The 21,916-nt window shown below is 45.4% G+C and overlaps 1 protein-coding gene across 19 annotated transcripts in view; it reads left to right on the forward strand.

Moving 5' to 3' along the window:
* The window catches only part of atp2b2 (ATPase plasma membrane Ca2+ transporting 2), a 999,595-nt gene that overhangs the window by 949,749 nt on the left and 27,930 nt on the right, over positions 1-21,916 (forward strand). For all 19 annotated transcript variants that reach the window (XM_038812615.1, XM_038812611.1, XM_038812620.1 and 16 more), the window contains 2 exons: positions 6,045-6,258; positions 10,267-10,478. In XM_038812615.1, coding sequence (XP_038668543.1) covers positions 6,045-6,258; positions 10,267-10,478 — 426 coding nt within the window. The remainder of the gene's footprint in view (positions 1-6,044; positions 6,259-10,266; positions 10,479-21,916) is intronic.

The following is a 21,916-nucleotide window of genomic DNA, read 5'->3' on the forward strand; positions in this document are numbered from 1 at the left end:
AAAGTCAGCTCCAATAGGAGATTGTGTTGATTCCAGCTGAACATCAGCAGGAAATCCTTCCTGCTAGCAATGACAACTGATGCCTTCTTTGCATCTACAACTTTTATTTGGTGAGTTTTAGCAAGAATGAAAGGAAAGGTCAAAAACAGGTAAGGTGTACTGGTTCCATGAGTTGGTCTGGAACATGTGGAATGGCTTCTTGTTTCTTTATTAAGTACAAGAAACGTAGCCATTCTACAATTTGTTTCCTTCCATTGTCCTCTTCATAGTAGGGGAGCGAGGTGGAAGAAGCATCATGGTTGGTTCTGTAACACAATTCCTAAAGTCACAAATCAAAACTGTTTAGCTTTTATCTCATTTGTGCTTGTACTTCTGGACCTTTTGCTGATCCCAGCCTGAACATTCTTTATTAAATACACCTGTACCTGCTGAATATGAACTTGTCGATGTGGCTATTACCTCTTGAGATTTACACTCCTCCTGCGTTTCAAAGTTCCACACCCTTCTGAACTCAAGGGAGTACAACCCAATTCTATACAACCCCCACCCCCCTCCTCACTGTTAATTTGACCTTTTAAGTACCCAGTATAATTCTGGCAAATCTGTGTCCAAGGCCAAGTACCTTTCTTCAAGTGTAGTTCCCAAAATTAACCAGAATGTCTAGATGGGATCTGATAAAGACTATACAATTCAAGCATATTTCCAATAGCTTCAGAACAACGAGATTCAGTTGAGGGGAACCCACTGGGAGCTCCAAGGTAAGTATAGTCTCCAGGGGAAGAGGGGCCTTCATGGGCAGTGCCTTACATTGTCCCCAGCACAGGTTGGCTATATGGGGATTGGGGCGATGCCTTTTAAGGGGGGAATTGCCACTGAAGAGGGGGTGGGGACTTACCTGTGTTATGGGAGAGGACTTGTCAGTGAAGGTGAGGGAGGACTTGCCTATTTAGGTGGGGGGAGAACTTGCCAGTGAAAGGGAACAGATTTTCCAATGAAGGAACTTGCCGATGAAGGGAATACCTTGCGCGGTTGTGGGGTAAGAGAGTTCCTGATACCTTTATGGTAGCAGTGGGGGGGGGGGGGGGGGGGAGAAGAGTCCCCAATGACGTGGTGATGGGAGGGGGGTCACCCAATACTTGTGGTGTGGTCCTCCGTGTCCGTGGGATGGGATTGGAGAGAGTCCGGTTCCAGCACTGATCAGGGCACCCTTTAGAAATGGCTCTCCCTTATCTGTGGAGCCGGCCTTGCCCCAGCCGGGTACCGTTTAGCACTGGTCCCACAAACGGGGACCAGACAGAGAATTTGCGGGGGGATTAGGATCTCCCAGGTGACCGGAGACGGCCCGGGTGGTTGGAATTAGGGCAGAGTGGCACACTGGCACTGCTGAAGCCAACTGGGCACTGGGGCAGTGCCAGCCTGGCACCCTGGCAGTCCCAACTGGGCACCCTGGCAGTGCCACCTGGGTGCCAGTCTGGACAGGGCACTCCCAGTGTGCCAGGCTAGCAGTGCCAAGAGGCCAAGGTGGAATTTTGCCCATGCTGGGCATTGGGTCTGGGGGTGCCCTGCCAGTATGAGGTGGGGTGCGGAGGGACTCGAGGAACCCCAACAGGTGAGTTGAGGGGTGCGGGAGTCGAGTCGGGGGGTGGAGAGATCATCTCTTCCTGCACATTGAGCAGAGTTCCTCCATGCAGGAAATCTGCCCCACTGACACCTGAAAAAGTAACAAAGTCCAATTCGATAGAAGGGTTGTTCCTGGTACTGTAAGCTTCTCCACTCCGCTGTCAGCCTTGCTGCATTCATCTTCCTTCATGAATGAATAATTCCAAGTGTTGTAACCACAATATTTATATACATCAACCACATCAAAGAGTGTTAAATGCATTCCAATCCCCCCCCTTCACGCTTGAGTGATTTTGTAGTGTTGAACTGGAAATTGACAGCACGTAACTCTCTTTGAAGAGAGTCTCTTGGGAGGGTCCCCCTACCCAGGGGGTCTCGGGGCATCTCCTATTCAGGGGTTCTCTGAGGAGTGGGGGGGGCCGGTCACCCCCGTACTTGGGGGAATGGGGAGACCCAGAAAACCCAGAGTGGAGGGCTGAATCGCGATGTAGGGTTTGGGAGGATATTGGGGGGCTGCCTAGCGATGCGGTGGAGTGGGGGGCTCATCCAGGTTCGGGGGTAGCCAGTCGCGGGACCTTGCTATCGGGCCACTCGCTCAAAATCGCGGCCTGATTGCGGCATTCGCTCGGGAATCCCTCGTATTCCTTGCCATGCATGGTTTTGCATCGCGAGGGATACTGAATTGGAGCGCAAATCAGTTCCAATTCACCTCCTGCAGGAGAACATAGTCCCCCAAATGGAGAATCCTGGCCGGCCATTATGTCTCCCCTTAGTTTCCTCTTTTGCAGAGTCGATTGTCAACATTTTCTGTTTGCAATTTATGGAGGCGATTCTCCGAGCCCCGCGGCGGGCCGGAGAATCACCGCACTCGCACCACGACGCCCGATGCCGTCACGCGATTCTCCAAGTTGCGTTTGGCGCGGCACCAGCCGCGGGCCGCTGGAATCGGCGGGTCCGCCGAATTTCCGGCCCGGATGGGTCGAGCGGCCGCTCCGATAGTTCACCCCTGGTCACTGCCAGCAGGACCTCTGCGGGAACGGTCGGGGGGGCGGCCTGTGGGGTGGCTGGCCCGCGATTGGGGCACACCAATCGGCGGGCGGGCCGGCCTCTCCCACCACCCCCCCCCCCCCGGGCCTAATTCCTGGCGTAGCCGGCCCCTGAACGCCGGCCCCATGTTGGTCGGGGCTGGCACGCAAATGAAGTCCCCCGCGCATGTGCAGGTGGCGCGGCCCAACTGCGCATGCAAGGGTTGGTGTGGCGCCCATTTGGCGCCGCGTAGGTAGGCTGGAGCGGTGTGAACCGCTCCGACGCCGTGCTGGCCCCCTGTAAGGGCCTGAATCGTACATGACCGGGCCCGGTTCGCGCCGTCGTGAAACGCGACGGCGTTCACGAGGGCGCGAACTCTTGGGCCTAATATTAGAGAATCGCCCCCAAAATCTCTGTGTTCCAAGATATCTTGGCTCCTGTACCCAGTTGGTTTCCTGTTTTCCAAGGAAAAATTGTCCTTTTTTGTCCGACCAAAACTAACTACCCCATACTTCTCTGTGTCAATATGATTTGTAATTTATTGTGCCCACTCTATAAGCATGATCGCATCTTCATGTGTTTTTTTCTGCAGTCCTGTATTATCTACATTTCCCAAGTTGGTATCAATCACAGATTTTCATACCATAGCTCCAAATCCTGAGTCCAAGTTAATTACGTTTATGGTAAACAACAGTGATCCTAATACAGATCTGTACGGGCACCTCTTCCCATTTCCTACAACTATGAGAAACTTCCCTTAACTTCTGCCCTCTATGCATCGCTTTGTTTTGTAGCCATAGAACGTAGAACATACAGTGCAGAAGGAGGCCATTCGGCCCATCGAGTCTGCACCGACCCACTTAAGCCCTCACTTCCACCCTATCCCCATAACCCAATAACCCGCCCTAACCGTTTTGGACACTGAGGGCAATGCAGCATGGCCAATCCACCTAAACTGCACGTCTTTGGACTACGGAAGGAATGGGAGCACCCGGAGGAAACCCACACAGACACGGGGAGAACGTGCAGACTCTGCACAAACAGTGACCCAGCGGGGAATCGAACCTGGGACCCTGGCGCTGTGAAGCCACAGTGCTATCCACTTGTGCTACCGTGCTGCCCATATTTCAAGCTTTTCTGCAGTCTGACTCCACAACCACTGAACTACATCATGTGAAACCTTTATTGATTTCCACGGATTTCCCAATAGCGTGGGTGGCCCCAATGGGAAACGCCATTGGCTGGCTGCGGGAACGGAGAATCCTGTTGCCTGCGGGGGAGCAGCCGGAAAGCAAGGCTGGCAGCCTGGAGAATCCCGGCAATAACATTTTAAAGAGCAGGATACCTAAAATTAGTCTCTTTTCTGTGGGGGATGATTAGCACCAGGCTACTATCTTAAGATCTAACTTAATCAGAGTGAGTTTCAATTTATCTCCAGCTCAGAGCTAAACCATCCCTTTCGCTGTTTCTCTCTCGCTGTTGTATATTATAATGAGCTGTCCAAGACCTTAAGAAAATTGCTTTTGCTTTGGTAGTCAAATGATTCAATGATCATCTTATTTGGAGTGCATTTGGTAAGCTTGACCGTTGAGGTTTCATAGAGTCATAGTCATAGAGGTCCACAGCATTGAAAAGGCCCTTTGGCCCATCGCATCTGCGCTGATCAAAAACAACCACCTAACAATTCTAATCCTATTTTCCAGCACTTAGCCCACAACCTTATATGCCTCGGGATTGCAAGTGCACATCTAAATACTTCTTAAATGTTAAGAGGGTCTCTGCTTCCACCACCCTTTCAGGCAGAGAGTTACAGATTCCCACCACCCTCTGGGTAAAACATGTTTTCCTCACGTCCCCTCCAAACCTCCTGGGCTGAATTCTCTGCTGTCGGGAATCTCCTTGACGCCGACAGCGCACCCAAGCCGGGAGATTTCCCGATGACGATGGGCTGTCCACAATGGGAAACCCCATTTGCCGGCTGGTGGGACGGAGAATTCCGCTGAAGGCGGGGGCGGGCCACACCAGAAAACTGGTGCGGCGAGACGGAGAATCCCACCTCCTGTCCCTTACCTTAAATCTATACCCCTGGTCATTGATCCCTCCACCAAGGGCAAAGGTTTCTCACTCTCGACTCTATCTATGTCCCTCATAATTTTATACATCTCAATCATGACCCTCTCAGTCTCCTCTGCTCCCAGTAAAAGAACCTTAATCTCTCCATTCTCTCCACAGCTAAAACTCTCTAGCAACATCCTGGTAAATTTCCTCTGCACCCGTTCCAATGCTAACATATATAATGTGGATTCCAGATCTCCACATAATAATCTAGCTATTGCCTAACCAATGTTTTACACAGTTCCTGCATAAACACCCTGCTCTTAAACTCTCTGCCTCGGCTAATAAAGGAAATATACCACCTGCCTTCTTAACTATTGTATCTACCTGTCCTGTTACCTTAAGGGACCGGTGTACATGCACACCCTCTCACCCTCAGTGCTTCCCAAGGTCCTGCCGTTTATCATGTATTTACTTTCCTTGTTTGGCCTGCCCAAGTTCATCACCCCACATTTATCCGGATTGAATTCAATTTTCCACTGATCAGCCCATCTGATCAGTCCGTCTATATCCTCCTGTAATTGAAGGCTATCCGCCTCGCTATTTACCACCCCACCAATTTTTGTATCATCTGAAAACTTACTGATCAACCCTCTTGCATTCATGTCTAAATCATTTATATAAACCACAAACAGCTAGGGCCCTAACACTAATCCCTGCGGGACCCCGCTGACAGCCATTTGCTTGATTGTCAGCTGTGGCTCTCTGAATTCGGATGTCAATTTCACAATGTTTTTTTGCATAAGGTAAAGAGGCTTCAAATGCTTGCAGCATCTGCAAGTTCTGAATGATTGACACTGTTATTGGGCTTTGTGAATGAATGACTGGCTGTTTTTCAAAAGCTTTGTTTTTTTCCAAATACTACTGTAAAATAGGGTGCATTGGTTCTATACACTATATAGTGGGTGAATGGGCATGGCAATGGTGGAGGGGACACGAGGAGGACCTTTTGAATTTACTTCAAGGGTTGTGCAACACTTTAGGATATTCTGAGATCATAAATGGTGCTTGATTTGCAAATGCCCAACTTTTAACGAGATGTATTTCAAACTTCGTAGAAAATCAAACCTACACACAGACTGCACATCAATTTCCATACAAATTTTTTAAAATGTTCACGCTGCACTCTGCTGTGGTATTTTATCCGGTGTCCTCCTATAAAGTGTTAATTGTCACTTGACATTTTTCATTGACCATATTTTTTATTGATGTCCATTCTACTGGCCAGCCTTGAAAGCAATAATGTGATTTGATAATGCAATTTAATCATTCTTTTTCTCTAGGATTCTCCTCTGAAGGCTGTACAAATGTTGTGGGTGAACCTCATTATGGATACATTTGCCTCCTTGGCCCTAGCTACAGAGCCACCCACTGAAGCACTGCTGATGAGGAGGCCATATGGCAGGAATAAACCCCTCATTTCACGAACCATGATGAAAAATATTCTGGGTCATGGGATTTACCAGCTTATTGTCATCTTTACTCTACTCTTTGCTGGTATGTTACACCGTATCTGTGCTGCTAACCAGTAAGATAGTACTTCTCTTTTAATTTATTGGAAAAAATTAATTTATTCTGCTCAAGTGTGCATCTTCATAGATGCAGATTATCAGGGCTCTTGTGAAATGCCCCTTCATTTATTCATGTATATCATTTTGCTTTTAAAAATTGTTTTGTGTAAGCATTTTATTATTTTTTTAAACTGAATTGCAATGTTCAGTGTCCATTATCAGCCCTGGTATGATCTGGTATGATCTGGAATGGAATAGTCTTGAAAGATTCAGTGTTTTAGAATAGCAGTTGTTCTATTATGATTGTCCTTTGTGTTTGTATATACTGCCTGGTCATGAAATGTATTTTAGGTGACTGAGATAAAGCTTAATGGACAACATTATGTTTTAAAACATATTAAGGGGAAACATTAACTTCTTGGGGAAAAAAAACATTTGGCAATTTCCTTTTATTTGTGAAAAGCAAGAACCGTGCAATATTTTTGTCACAATGGGGAAAGACTTTCTCTACGCACCATGCGCAAGCTTATTTAGATTGAATATATGTTGGGCCATGATCTCCTGTCAAAATAATGGTAAGGCTAATGGTGTTCACTGTTAATTATGGGCAGATAGTACAGCAACTTAAGGATAGGGGTATATGTGCAGTTAAAATCAAATATCCAAAAATAGCATCTTGCTGCATTGAATGACGTGGAGTTGCAGTATTTGCAATGTAGATAGGAACAGATTACTGTGCAGAAAGTTAAGTCTTTTCCATTTTAACCAAAGCACCCTATAAACAGTATGGTCAGCTCTTGCTAAGCAATGTGACATTGCTAATTATCTATTATAAGTGTGGAGTCTCATTAATTCCATCAGGTTTTAACTGTAGTTAAAAATTTAATATAATATAAAATGTAAAGCAAAATCCATTCTGGCTCTTTTCTTTCTATCTTTCAATCCAACCTTTCCTTTCCTCTCTTTATTTCACTTTCCGTACTAGATTAGACACGGAATTTACCCACTGTAATTTACACTTCCTTCTCAATCCCTGTGCTGTTAATTTCACAATCTTTCAATCTAATTTGTTAAAGTGATGCATAGTTGTCCTGTTAATCCAGCTTTTAAGAGTATGAAAAGTGATCATCACTGCTGAAGAGCCCCAATGGCCTGGAAGTATTTTCAAGTATTTAGCCTCATTCTCTCAGAAAATTATTAGTGTTGAAGATTCTTAAAACAAATAATTTTATTCCTACTTTTTCTGCCTGGCTTTTTCTTTCTTCCTTAAATTCACTGGTATTTCTCAATCCTTATTTTTCTTTATGCTTAGGATTTCAATCTAGTTTATATTTCCTGTTTCTTACTTCCTATTTTATACTCTGCATGTCTCAGCAGGGATTCTTCAATCTTTGATTGGTTGAAAAATCTTGTTGTTCCATGCTCACAGATGTAACAGCTGTTCTCTAGCTACCGCTACACTGGATCAGACACCACACGGGAGCATATCTGTGTTCTCAAGCCCCTTTGGCAGAGAAGTGAATGGCGAGTCCTATTCCTTCATCACTGACTAAAATTTGGACCAATGTATTTGCCTTTGTCAGATTAATTCATTCAGCACTTATCATTCTCGAGAGCAAAATACAAGAGTTCTACTAGATAGAATTCTTTTTCTGGAAGAAGAAGATCAGAAATCAAGATGAAGGTCTTCTTTCTTACACCATAAATCTTCCAAACAGTAGCATTTCTGATTAACAAAGACAATTCTTACAGCATCTGATTACCTTGGAGAAATTGTAAAATTGTGTTTCAGTCTTGAACACTAATGTAGTCGATGAGGAGTCCCAAAAAGGAGATTCAAAAGTAGTTTATTTCCCATTCACTGATTGGAAATACAGCAATTAAGCAATAGTCCAAGTCCCAGTCAGGAACATCTGAAGATGCCCGGCTCCTTCTTGAGCCGACATTATCTCGGGACATTAACGTGCCCGCCCGTTGGGCCTCTGCTCCTCAGAGGGGGAGCTCGTGCTCCACAGGCCCTACAGGCGTCGTCCCTGTCTGTCTCATTGGGGTTCAGTGGGTATTTGCGTGATTTGATTCTAAGTCATGTCATCCATAAAGATGTTGGGTTCATTCCTGGATTTTGCTGAACTATCAGCTCAGGAGTAACATAAAGCATGCTTAAACATAGCATTTATTAGCTGTAGGGAGGAAAGTACGGTGAATATTCCTAGCCTGATGACTATCCGATAACCTTTGCTGGAAAAGGCACACCCATAGACATCAGCTGAGGATAGGACCAGATGCTATAATGATTGGACCAATGGACCAATACCTGAGCAATATTCATATGTGTTAGGCAATGGCAAACAGTTGATGCAAGTGTAACCATTAAATAGTATGACTCCACATTTTCTTGAGAGTTGAGAGCAATATCTGCAAATATTAAAAAATCTACTTGAGATTATCCAGAACATCACGACCATTATCATCAATTGCAAAAATCTTGTTTGACCTCGCCCCATGCTTGCTGACCTACACTGGCTCTCAATTTAGCAAAACCTCAGGTGCATAATTCTCATCCTCATTTGCAAATCCTCCATGGCATCTCACTTCCCTATCTCTATCCCCTCCAACCCCAGAGACATCAGTGATATCTGTGCCCTGCTAAATTTAGACATCGGTGATTTTAATCACTGCATCATTGGTGACCATTCTTTCAGGTCTTGAATTGCCTCCTCAAACCTCTCTACTTCTCTACCACTCTTTCTCATTTCAAATGTTCCTTAAAACCTTGTCTTTAACCAAGCTTCATACCATCGTAATATTGCCTTGCCTGCAGCAATAAATGTCGCTTTATCATACTCCTGTGAAGCTCTTTGGGGCATTTTAAAGCATTGAGCCACAATATAAATGAAAGTTGGGCGACATGGTGGCGCAGTGGTTAGCACTTCTGCTTCACAGCGTTGAGAACCCGGGTTCGATCCCGGCCCCAGGTCACTGTCCATGTGGAGTTTGCACATTCTCCCTGTTGGAGAATGGGCAGGGTAGGTGGATTGGCCATGCTAAATTGCCCCTTAATTGGGGGAAAAAAATGAATTGGGTACTTTAAATTTATTTTAAAAATCAATATAAATGAAAATGGTTGAGATGAAGACTTAAAAATCAGCTTTTTATTGGACAAATCTGCTTCAGGACATGCACAATGCTTTTGGCCTCTGCAAACAAAATATAATTCGAGCAAAGTGTTTATATCATACATATATAATTATTTATTTTATCTTCGGGAAATAAAATGGCCTTATCGGTCAGTAAATAAGTGAAAATATTTGCTTCAATTACTCTGAAAATATAATGCTTGTTATTCATGATTTGTGGCCCAACACGTGTGCAGAATAGATCTATACTGACTATTATTGAAAGTCTAATGAACACCAACCAGCTTATTAGTTATGGAAATCTGTCAGCAGGATGACTGGAGGGTTAGTATTCCATTCATTCCAAATTAATCATTAAAAATGATATTGCTCATTTTTTCTATTTTTCAGGGCTTTTCATTTAGCACTGAGCATTGTAGTGTAAAAATTATTCCAAATATTTCCAATATGGATTTCTCTGACGGAATGTGTTTGTGTAGCATCAGGAGTATAAGGAAACACACTCATTTTTCATAATATCCAGAATGCCTAGTTTGGTATCAGGCTTCTCCATACAAGCTTCACTTGTCTCCAGGGTGGCAGAGACTTTTGTTTATCCTTGAGATGGGGAAAAATACGTTAAAAATATCTGAGTCATTAAACTCTAATTAGTAGATAACAACAATAATAACTTGCATTTATGGAGCACTTCACACATTGTGCAGTGACTCTTATGCATATTTCAGAGGCATAATCAGTCAACATTGAATGTTGAGCCAAAGGAGGCGATGACATTAGGGGGAATGATTCAAAGTAGCGTATTGTTCATGTATATTTACTCAAAGCAGTAAGTTGTGCTATTATTTTCTTGTTTTCAGGGGAGACCATTTTTAATATCGACAATGGTAGAAATGCACCGTTGCATGCCCCACCATCTGAACACTACACCATCATCTTTAACACTTTTGTCCTGATGCAACTCTTCAATGAAATCAACGCACGCAAGATACATGGGGAGAAAAATGTCTTTGATGGCATTTTCAGAAATCCCATCTTCTGCAGTATTGTATTTGGCACTTTTGCAATTCAGGTATTGGAGAAAAGACATTTCTGATAAATTAGCAGTTGCGCAATCTTATTTTCTGTTAACGGCACAATGTTGCTTTTGAAAGGTACAAATAAAGATTAGTCAGAAACAGTGTTTTATTGTCACAGTTGGTGTTTCACTGATAAGTGTTTTAATTCTTGAATATTGATGCATTAGTTTGGAGAACTTTAGCTTGCTATAGAATGTCCGCTTCATCAAGATGATGCTTTGATTTCTTTCTCATTGGGAAAAATGTTTTGCTAGAGTTGTTAAGTATCTCCCTAAAAGCCTGCCACTGCATCTCAACGGCCTTAACTTTTAATCTAGTTTCCCAGTCCACTTCAAACAACTCTATCTTCATACTCTTATAATTACCTATATTTAGATTTAAAACACTAGTCTCAGACCCACACTTCTGAACTTCAAACTGAACGTGAAATTCAATCATGTTCATACGATTGCTATTGCCTGGAGGCTCCTTTACTGCAGGTTTATTGATTAATCCTGTCTTGTTACACATATCCAAGATTAGAATAGCATGCTCCCTGGTTGGACCTTGAATGTACTGCTCTAAGAAAGTGTACTGACCATACTCTATGAACTATTTTTCCAGGTTAACTTTACCAATCTGATTTACCCAATCTACGTGTTGATTAAAGTCAATGATCATTATAAGCCCCATTTATAACTTCCTGTATTCTTCTACAGTGTAACTACAGTTAGCCTAAAAACTACCCCCAGAAGTGACCTATTACCTTTACTATTGCTTATCTCCATCTAAACCGATTCTACATCTTGCTTTTTCAAGCGGAAGTCACCTCTCTCTGTTGTACTAATGTCACCCTTTTCCGAGCTTTTCTCCTTCTGAAATGTCAAGTACCCTTCAAAATTCCGGTGCTGTCTTGGGCACCCTGAAATACAGTAATGGCTGTCAGGTCATAGATACATATTTCCATCTGTGTTAACAATTCATCCATTTCGTAATGAATGCTTGGTGGATGTTGAGTCTGGAGAAGGGTGTGCAGATAGCCTGTGTCACATTGAGATCCAAAAAGACGAGATGTTGGACTTCTTGAAAAAATATTAAGGTGGATAAGTCCCCAGGGCCTGATGGGACGTACCCCAGAATACTAAAAGGGGCAAGAGAGGAAATTGCTGACGCCTTGACAGAAATCTTTGGATCCTCACTGTCTTCAGGTGATGTCCCGGAGGACTGGAGAATAGCCAATGTTGTTCCTTTGTTTAAGAAGGGTAGCAAGGATAATCCAGGGAACTACAGGCCGGCGAGCCTTATATCAGCGGTAGGGAAAATACTGGAGAGAATTCTTTGAGACAGGATCTACTCCCATTTGGAAGCAAGTGGACATGTTAGTGAGAGGCAGCACGGTTTGGTGAAGGGGAGGTCGTGTCTCACTAACTTGATAGAGTTTTTCAAGGAGGTTACAAAGATGATTGATGCAGGTAGGGCAGTGGATGTTGTTTATATGGACTTCAGTAAGACCTTTGACCTCATAACAGACTGGTACAAAAGGTGAAGTCACACGGGATCAGAGGTGAGCTGGCAAAATGGATACAGAACTAGCTAGGTCATAGAAGGCAGAGAGTAGCAATGGAAGGGTGCTTTTCTGATTGGAGAGCTGTGACTAATGGTGTTTAATGCTGGCACCTTTGCTGTTCATAGTATATATAAATGATTTGGATGAAAATGAAACTGGTCTGATTAGTACGTTTGCGGGTGACACAAAGGTTGGTGGAATCGCTGATAGCGATGAGGACTGTCAGAGGATACAGCAGGATTTAGATCGTTTGGAGACTTGGGCGGGGAGATGGCAGATGGAGTTTAATCCGGTCAAATGTGAGGTAATGCATTTTGGAAGGTCTAATACAGGTAGGGAATACACAGTGAATGGTAGAACCCTCAAGAGTATTGACAGTCAGAGAGATCTAGCTGTACAGGTCCACAGATCACTGAAAGGGGCAACACAGGTGGAGAAGGTAGTCAAAAAGGCATTCAGCATGCTTGCCTTCATTGGCCGGGGCATTGAGTATAAAAATTGGCAAGTCATGTTGCAACTGTATAGGACCTTAGTTAGGCCACACTTGGAGTATAGTGTTCAATTCTGGTTACCACACTACCAGAAGGATGTGGAGGCTTTAGAGAGGGTGCAGAAGAGGTTTACCAGGATGTTGACTGGTATGGAAGGCATTAGCTATGAGGAGAGGTTGAATAAACTTGGTCTGTTCTCACTGGAATGAAGGAGGTTGAGGGGCGACCTGATAGAGGTCTACAAAATTATGAGGGGCATTGACAGAGTGGATAGTCAGAGACTTTTTCCCAGGGTAGTGGGGTCAATTACGAGGAGGCATAGATTTAAGGTACGAGGGAAATGGTTTAGAGGACATGTACGAGGTAGGTTTTTCACACAGCATGCCAGGAACTTAATGCCGGAGGAGGTGGTGGGAGCAGGGACGATAGTGATGTTTAAGGAGCATCTTGACAAATACATGAATAGGATGGGAATAGAGGGATATGGACCCCAGAAGTGTAGAAGATTTTAGTTTGGACAGGCAGCATGGCCGGCGCAGGCTTGGAGGGCCTAAGGGCCTGTTCCTGTGCTGTACTTTTCTTTGTTCTTTGTTTTTGCTGCATGTCTTATCTGCTGGTACATTTTAATGTCTGTACAATCGGTCCCTTCCTACCACAGGGGAGTGGATAGGTGCTGCAACAGCACGGTGGGCATAGCTCCACCAATTTTATGGCCCCTCCCATCTGCCATCCCACCCCCAGAGGGCCTGTAAAAAGTTTGGCCAATATCAGATATGAGGTACATAAAACAAGTGAGAACCAGAATATAGATTGTTTCGAGGGGAAGTGAAAAAGCAAAATGAGATGCATGGAGAGAGTATGAGAAGACTGACAGCTAATGTAAAAGAGAATCCAAAAGTCTTTTTCTCAGCATATATAAAGTAAAAGGTTAATAGGAGGGATGGAGTCAATTTGGGATCATAAACAACATTTACGTATGGAGGCAGAGAGCATGGTAGAGATATTAAATGAATATTTTGAATCTGTCTTTCGCTAAGAAAAAGATGCTCTTGGGAGTCATAGTGAAAGAGGAGATAACTGATATACTCAAAGGACTACAAAATGTTAAAGGAGAAGTATTAGGAAGTCTGGGTGTACTTAAAGTTGATAAGTCACCTGGATGGAATGGGAAAGCTTTTAGAAACATTAATGAGGGATAAAGTTAACAGTCAATTGGACAAGTGGGGTTTAATTAAGGAAAGCCAGAACAGATTTGTTTCAGGCAAGTCATGTTTAACAAACATGACTGAGTTTTTTGATACGGTTGGAGAGGACTGATAAGGGTAATGTAGTAGGTGTGATATACATGGGCTTCCAATAGGTATTTGGTAAAGTGACACATAATGGACTTATCAGCAAATTTAAACACATGGAATTCAAAAGGACAAGGACAGCATGGAAAAAATGTTGGCTAAGTGACAGGAAACAGAGTGTAGTAGTGAATGATTGACTGGAGGTAAATAGAGCATGGGGTTTCCCAGTGCTGATACTGTTATCGCTGCTCTTCTTGGTATGTACAGCGCACAATGGGAAAGTGGGGAAAAAGACATATGGGTGCCTGAGCGTTATAACCAGAGACATGTGGGACAAAATCAAGGAAGCCAAGAGGAACTTTATAAATCTGGGCGTATTGTGTCCAATTCTGGACATTGCTCTATAAGATGGATCTGAAGGCTTTAGAGAAGGTGCAGCAGAGATTTACCAGAATTGTTCCGGAGATGAGGAACTCCGTGTGAATAGTTTCTCCGTGTGGAGAAGCTGGAGCTGTTTTCCTTAAAGAAGGAAAGGCTGCGAGGAGAATTGATAGAGATTTGATAGAAATCATGAGGGGGATAGAAATAATAGAATCATGGAATTTACAGTGCAGAAGAAAGCCATTTGGCCCATCGAGTCTGCATCGGCCCTTAGAAAGAGCACCCTACCTATGCCCACACCTCCACCCTAACCGTACACCTCCACCCGATCCCTGTAACCCCACCTAACCATTTTTTGGACACTAAGGGCAATTTAGCATAGCCAATTGACCTAACCTGCACGTCTTTGGACTGTGGGAGGAAACCGGAGCATCCGGAGGAATACCATGCAGGGAAATGAGGAAATAGTTGGCACAAAAGTTGAGAACCAATTTAAAATGAGCAGCAAAAGAAACAAAAGCGATATGAAAGAAGAGCTTGTTTAAACAGTGGTTAAGATCTGGAATGTATTCCCTGAGAGTGTGGGTGAGGCAGATACAACTGAGGCTATTGTTGCTAATTGTGTTTGTACTTAATTTGCTCTGTTTAATCACCTTGCTCTAGAGTCGCCAGGTATCTTTATGATACCACCACGAGGTTCAAGTTCAAATGCTGATCAATAACTCAATACACCAGTTAGTAAGTTTCAAATCAAAACACATTTATTAAATACACAGTCAATCGCTACTCATGCATAAAACTCTACTTACTAGACTATCTCTAACACTAAAAGGCCTATACTTAGCTTTGGAAATGGCCCACCAGGTCAGGGGAACAATGGCCTTTTGTTCGATTCTGAGTCTGCAGGCTTCAAGCTGGTATGGACTAGTAGCTAGGAGCGCCTATCTCGTAGTGTGCGTTAACTGGAGACTTACTTGGTTGATGCAGCTGCTAGGCAGGTCTCTCCTTGTTGAGAGTCACGGTCAAGAGTTCTTTCAGAGCCACCAAGAAGAACAAACTGAACTTGGGGGCTCTATTTTATAGCTCCCGGGGTTTCATGCCCTTTTGGGCGGGCTCTGGACTTGGTTCTAATTGATTGGACTAAGTTCCAATCAATTGAATCGATTTCTCCAATACTGGGGAGCTGTTCCCTGATTGCTGGGCGGTTCCTAGGTGTCCATTGGCCTTCCTTTGTCCTGGCTCCCGCTGGCACCAGGGAGTCTGGTTTGGTCTCGATTACTCTTAATGTTTCCAATTGTTCCCGGGGATCACTCATTAATATGCAGATTGTTGCTGGTTTCAGTTCTGTCTGGGTTTCTAAAATTCCTAATACACAGGAAACCTTTTACCTGCTTGTTTCCCTGTATCTGGCTGAATTTCCCTGCATTCTTAGCGGACCTCCATTTTGGAATCGGGAAGTGGCCAACCCAGGTGGCTACACTCCCTCCTTGTGATCCCTATTGCGAAGCGTGAAGGATCACACTACTACGTTGTCTTCACTCCCTGACCCAGAGAGCACTTTTCCTTGGCCTCTACACTGACCATAACTATGTAATAAAAATTTTAACTAACAATTCTAAGTGGCGCTATGCCATAAAAGGGACATGCATTACAACACAAGAAAAACGGAACCTATACTATCCTCCGTAAACTACACTCACTTAAACATCCAATATTAGCAGCATTCATATTTTCCTCTGGCTTGTCGGTCAAGCACAGAGTTTTACAATCTTACAGTCGCAAACGAAACACATTTCTTTATTTACAAATCACGCAAAACGAATGTTCTTTATTGTAGATCAAGGGGTTCGGGGGCCTGGTGAAAACCGAAAATCGGGGATCTTATCCTGTATACTGGGTTGCGAGAGCGGTAGGCTCTCCTTCGCCATTTCCTCATGCGGATAGTCTGCACGATGCTGCAGAGTATCGCCAATGCCAGAAGTGATTCAACTACGCATGAAAGGGAGTACCATGTTATAAACCTATCACACCATGTTGGTGTGTTGTTACTTGTCACCGGACTCTGGGTGCTATGGGGGAGTGATTCATTGATGGCCGGGAGGGTTGGGGTGAGGGGGTTCACGTTCGTGCGCAACCACATGTAAAATGTGCAACAAAGAAAAATGGAGGACGTCTTCATCTTTCTCTTCTTTCTTCTCTTCTCTTCCTTCTCTTCTCTTTTCTCTTCCTGGAGCTTCTGGAATTCTGTGGATGCAAGCATAATTTCTGTTATTATCTTGTTGAATATCTTGTACTGTCCTGTAGTGCCAATTTCCCTTTATAATTGGTCACCATCTGTGACTCCCTCATTTAAAAAAAAAACGAATTTCAGGACCAGACATACTCAAAAATACTGAAACAGTGCGAGCCGTCTCGCAGGCTGTGCGATTTACCATCCAAATGTTTGAGGATGTAAATAGCAGGAGGGGTGGCAACCGAAGGGTCACCTTAAAACAAAACAAAACTTTTGAACCAAAAGAGCCGAAATGAGGTGGTATGGGCCGTGACGGGTAAGAGTTGGATAGAATCCCCGGGTAGGGCGGGTTGTGCTCTTCCCGAGCTTGGCAGACCAGAGGGGGAGTCCTCAGACAGGGCGGGGGTTAGTGCCGTTTCTCCATTGCCTGAGTGACCGACAAGTACAGGCAAGAATGTAGTCAATGTGGGGGGTTGCAGTAATGGTTCTACCATCGAACCAGAAGAGCAGTTATGAACAGGGGTCAGGCAAGCTCTCAGCGGTTTTGGCTGATAAGCATGCTGTCAAATCAGAAGAGCAATTATGAAGTGAGTTCTGGCAAGCTCTCAGTGGTTTCTGCTGAGAAGCATGCCGGTAAGTTCTCATAGGTATCTGCGAACAAATGTGGCATGGGGCCGTAGGAGCTGCTTAAAGCGAAACAAAGAACATTTCACAAACACAAACAAACAAACATCCAACGAACATCGTGCAGGTTCCATCAGAAAGGACACCGTTTCTCTCTCAAGCGGTTCCTTTTAAAACATCATCTGGACACCTCAGTTATCTGTTGCGAACAGGGTCGCAAAGGGATCCTCGTTTTGGGAGTCAGACTCAACGTCATCATCTTCTCCCGGATGCCATACTCTTGAATGGAAAAGGGTTGCCAAAGCGGCATGGTGTGACTTAGGGTCCATCTCGTCGTTTCGGACGAGCCTGTACGAATTGTCACGGTGCCAAATAGTCGTGTCTAGTTCTGTGGAAATGGGGTGGGGGTCGTCGTCGTAAGGCGGTGGTCTTTGGTGAGGGTTGTTAAGGAATGTGATCAGGAAGGGATCACTCGAGTTGTGGTCAGAGCGCTGGGAGTGGGGCCTGATGCATGGGGTAGTAGTGAGGTGTGCTGTGGCTATCGTCTGTGTCACAGTTGCTGTCTCTGCTGCTGCTGTCTGTGGGCGTTCCGGGGCGGAGTCTAGAGTTAGTGGGCGGAGTCGAGGTCAAGTCCATGGACGGGCTGGTCGTGTGAGGGGAGGGCAGGAATATGTTTCCTGTGTGCGGGGCGTGGTGTTCTGCTGCATCGAGCATGACGTGATGTGCGTGGTTAGACTGCGAGCCATATGCCTTGAGCTGGTTAATATGAAACCACGCAGTCTTTCCGTTGGGGTACTTTATTTTATAAACGGAGGGGCTTACTTTGTCCGCAATGGAGTACAGACCCAAATACTTAAGTGACAGGAATGTGCTGGGGTTGTAAATGGAGAGCATGACCTGCTGTCCTACATCAAACTCAGTCGCATGCACTGTCTTGTCGAAACAGGCCTTGCTCTGTTTCTTTCTGGTGCCCAATTTTACTGCGGCTGCTAGCTGAGCCATTTTAACATTTCTACCAGTTGTTTCACTGCATTCTCGTGGGTGAGGGCCGTCACCTCGGGCTGGTCAAGTCAAGTCTTAATAAACATTCTGTGCCTTTCATGGGGCGTCCGGTCATAAGAGTGTGTGGGGTGTATCCCGTGGACGTGGATACAGTGTTACGCAAAAACATCAATGCAAAAGGGAGGACTGAATCCCAAGTGGTGTTGTTTTGTTGGATCTTTTTTCTGAGTGTTGCTTTTGGGGTCCGATTCATTCTTTCCACGATACCACTTGACTGGGGGTGGTATGCGATGTGGAATTTGTGGGTGATGCCAAATATAGTGAGGACGTTTTTCATTACACGTCCCGTAAAATGGGAACCTTGGTCGGATTCAATGCTGCGGGCGAGTCCCCATCTCGTAAAGATATGGTGGGTTAAAATCTTAGCCGTGATCTTTGCCGTGTTTGTCCTGGATGGGAATGCTTCTACCCATTTCGTAAACGTGTCGATAACTACCAACACATGCTTGTAACCATTCCTGCAAGGGGGCAAGGGTCCTATAAAATCAATCTGGAGGTTAGTCCAGGGGCCATTAACGGGCCGGGTGTGGCTGAGTTGAGCTTTCCTCGCATACCTGTCCGGATTGTTTTGGGCACAGATAAGGCAATTCTAAACATAGTGGACGATGTCTTCCTTTAAATTTGGCAACCAACAGAGCTGCCTGAGGTGGGCTGTAGTGGGATCAATTCCTTGATGCCCATGACTATCGGGAAACAAACAAATGAGTTGATTCCTGTCCTGCTCAGGAACCACATAAAGAGTGTCTTTCAGGATCACACCGTCATGTGTGGTCAGTGCATTTTTAAACTTATCGTACGGGGCTGGGAAGTTTCCTTTTAAAATCTCCCTGAGATTTCCATCTTGCTTCTAGGCCTGCACTAAATCTTCGATATTGGTCTGTGAGACCTGTACTGCGTTCACTGGGGCGCTTTCGGGGGGTTCCAAAAATAACCATGCCTGGAACCTGGAGCCAATGCGTTGGCTTTCACATTTCCAGGTGGGGAAGAACGGTGGTGACTTCAAACTTTTATAATTCCAAATGTCCTGTCCTTTGCTTTCTCTAAAATGTGGCGGAGTAATGCGGCTGATGGGAGGGGGCATCCCGTCTGCGGAAACTAATCCTCTTGCTTTCCACAGGGGTAGGAATTCTGTAAGGCTGTTGCAGACATAGAGGCTGTCCGAGTATATGTCTGCTGGGCTGGGAAAGGAATCGGGGTGATCTATGCAATGGCTGCCAGTTCTGCTGCCTGCCAGCCTAAATGTCCTGGTAGCTTTAATAACATTTCCTCTAGGGCGCGTCCCTGCGCCTCCTCTACATAAATGCCGCATCCTTTAATGCGTTTCCCGTCTAATATAGTGGAAGAACCGTCCACATATATTCTCAAGGGTGTGCACGTGTCTGTGTGCTGGGGGCTCTGGGGTGAACTACCTATCTTTTGGGGGGGTGTTTTCGCGATGAAGGGGCCTGTGTTGTGTTGCGGTGAGATGATTTCACATTCATGGGGGGTGCCTGGGTACTGTAGGTTGTCGGCTAGGAAAGTGTGGGTCTTAGTCCTTTTAACAGTCCCTGCAAAAGAAGGGTCCATCTAGCTGCTCTGATCTGGCTTACTGTGCCATAATTAAGTTGTCTGTCGAGTAAAAGTTGGGTGGGGGTGTGTTCCGCGGGGATTGTGATGGGGTGTAGTCCGGTTATATATGAGAAATATTGAACTGCCCAGAAAACTGCAAGCAGGTGCCTTTCACAGGCCGAAAATCCCTGCTCCACAGGATCTTAAACTCTGGAGGCGTAAGCCACGGGTCTTAACTGCTCGTGCCGTTCCTGGAGGAGCACGGCCGAAAGGGTGCAATCTGTGCTAGCTACCTCTATAGCATAGGGGGAGAGTGGGTCTGGAAGCTGTAGTGCGGGGGCTGCGAGGAGGGCTCTTTTCAAAGCATCCACAGCATCCGTATGCTGCGGAAGCCATTCCCAAGGGGCCCCTTTCTTTAGGAGGTCTGGGAGGGGGGTGCTGCTTTGGTGGGGAAACCGTCTATGTGGTTTCGACAGTAGCCAACCAGTCCTAAAAACGACTGGAGGGCCGATACATTCTGGGGAAGGGGCAATTTGACAATCGAGTCAATCCTTTTATGCTCGATCTCGCGTTTGCCGTGCGTGATAATCGTTCCCAAATATACCACTTTGTCTTCCAAAATTTGGGCCTTCTTGGGGTTCACTTTACATCCAATTTGCTGTAGGAGTTCTAGGAGCTCTGACAGAAGCGAAATGTGCTCTGCCTTTGTGTCTGTCTGCAGTAATAGGTCGTCTACATACTGGACCAGACATTCGGGGCGAGAAAATTTAGATAAACCATTTGCCAGCTGTCGGTGGAAAATGGAGGGGGAGTTGTGGAATCCTTGTGGGAGGCATGTCCACATATAGTGCTGACCTTTGAAAGTGAAGGCAAATTTGTACTGGCACGCTTTTGCCAATGGAATGGACCAGAATCCGTTACTGCTGTCCAAAACTGTCAAATATCGTGAGTTGAGTCCCTGTTTGAGCATGGTCTCGGGACTTGTGGCTACCGTGGGGGCTGCTGGGGGGGTGACTTTGTTGAGTTCCCGGTAATCGATGGTCAGTCGCCATGATCCATCAGGTTCTCTCACTGGCCAAATCGGGGCATTATTTGAAGAGGCTACTGATCTAAGTATGCCCTGTTCTAATAAACTATCAATAACTTTTGAGATTTCTCCCTCTGCCTCTTGGGGAAATCCATATTGCTTTTGGGGTCTAGGGTCAGGTCCTGTAATATGAACCGAGCCAGCTATCCTGCCACAGTCATGTTTATTAATTGCAAATGCTGCCCTCGTTTTCTGCAGAACTGCCCTAACTTGCTTGTCTGTGCTAATTGTGGTTGGGTCAAACCAGAAATTGCCGACTGCGCTAATCTTATTAGCATACTCGCCTACTGTGAGCGTTGCGTGGGCTCTTGCTGGCTTTGCCATCTTCCAGACACATTTGTTCACTGGATCGAATGACAGGTTGTGGGAGCTCATGAAATCGATGCCCAAAATGTGTTCTGCTGTGTGGGGCAGATCGACTAAAACTATGGGGTGTTTGGTAGTAATATTGCCTATCTGAATGGGTACAGGGGCTGTGATATGTCCCTGCTGTGAGTGGCCTGTAAAGACGATGAGGATGATGATGTCTGTAGTGGGCCACGTGTCTCTTTGGAACATGGTGGAGGAATTAATTGTGGTGCGTCCCAGAGCAATTGTGTCCCAGAGAAATTCAATGGGCTGTCCCCGTATTTTCGCTGCAACAACCGGTCGGCCGGACCTATCCCAAAGGGTGTCGCAGACCCAAGTTGGGGAGCCCGACCACCGTCAGTCTGTTCTGTTCATGTCTGTCTGGTCTGAACGGGCGCTTACACTACGAATAGGTTTATAGGCTTTGCCCTATTCCTATTTAGAGTGCCTGTCTGCTGGGCTGTCTGTGGCTTTTGTGGGGCATTGCACTCTCATGCAAAGTGACCTAATTGTCCACAGTTAAAACATTTCTGTGGTTTCTGTGGGGGGCTGTTCATGCCTTTGTTCACCCATGCGGGGTTCTGGTGCGCTTTAATTGCCTGGATCTCTGCATCTACCTGTGCTTCCTCGGATTTTCTAAACGCGGGCTTATTGTGGACGGATTGCTCCCAAGCGGGGCCAACCTTTTTAAAACCCATTCTTTGTTGTGGCCCTCCTCTGAGGGGTTATAATTAGCACAAGCTCTCTGTCCTGCCTCTGTAGCACGAGAGATAAGGGTTCGGGTCCATTTGGCCATGTTGTCTGAGGACAAATGGGCGC

Source organism: Scyliorhinus canicula, chromosome 11 (assembly GCF_902713615.1).
Source record: "Scyliorhinus canicula chromosome 11, sScyCan1.1, whole genome shotgun sequence".
Classification (NCBI taxonomy): domain Eukaryota; kingdom Metazoa; phylum Chordata; class Chondrichthyes; order Carcharhiniformes; family Scyliorhinidae; genus Scyliorhinus; species Scyliorhinus canicula.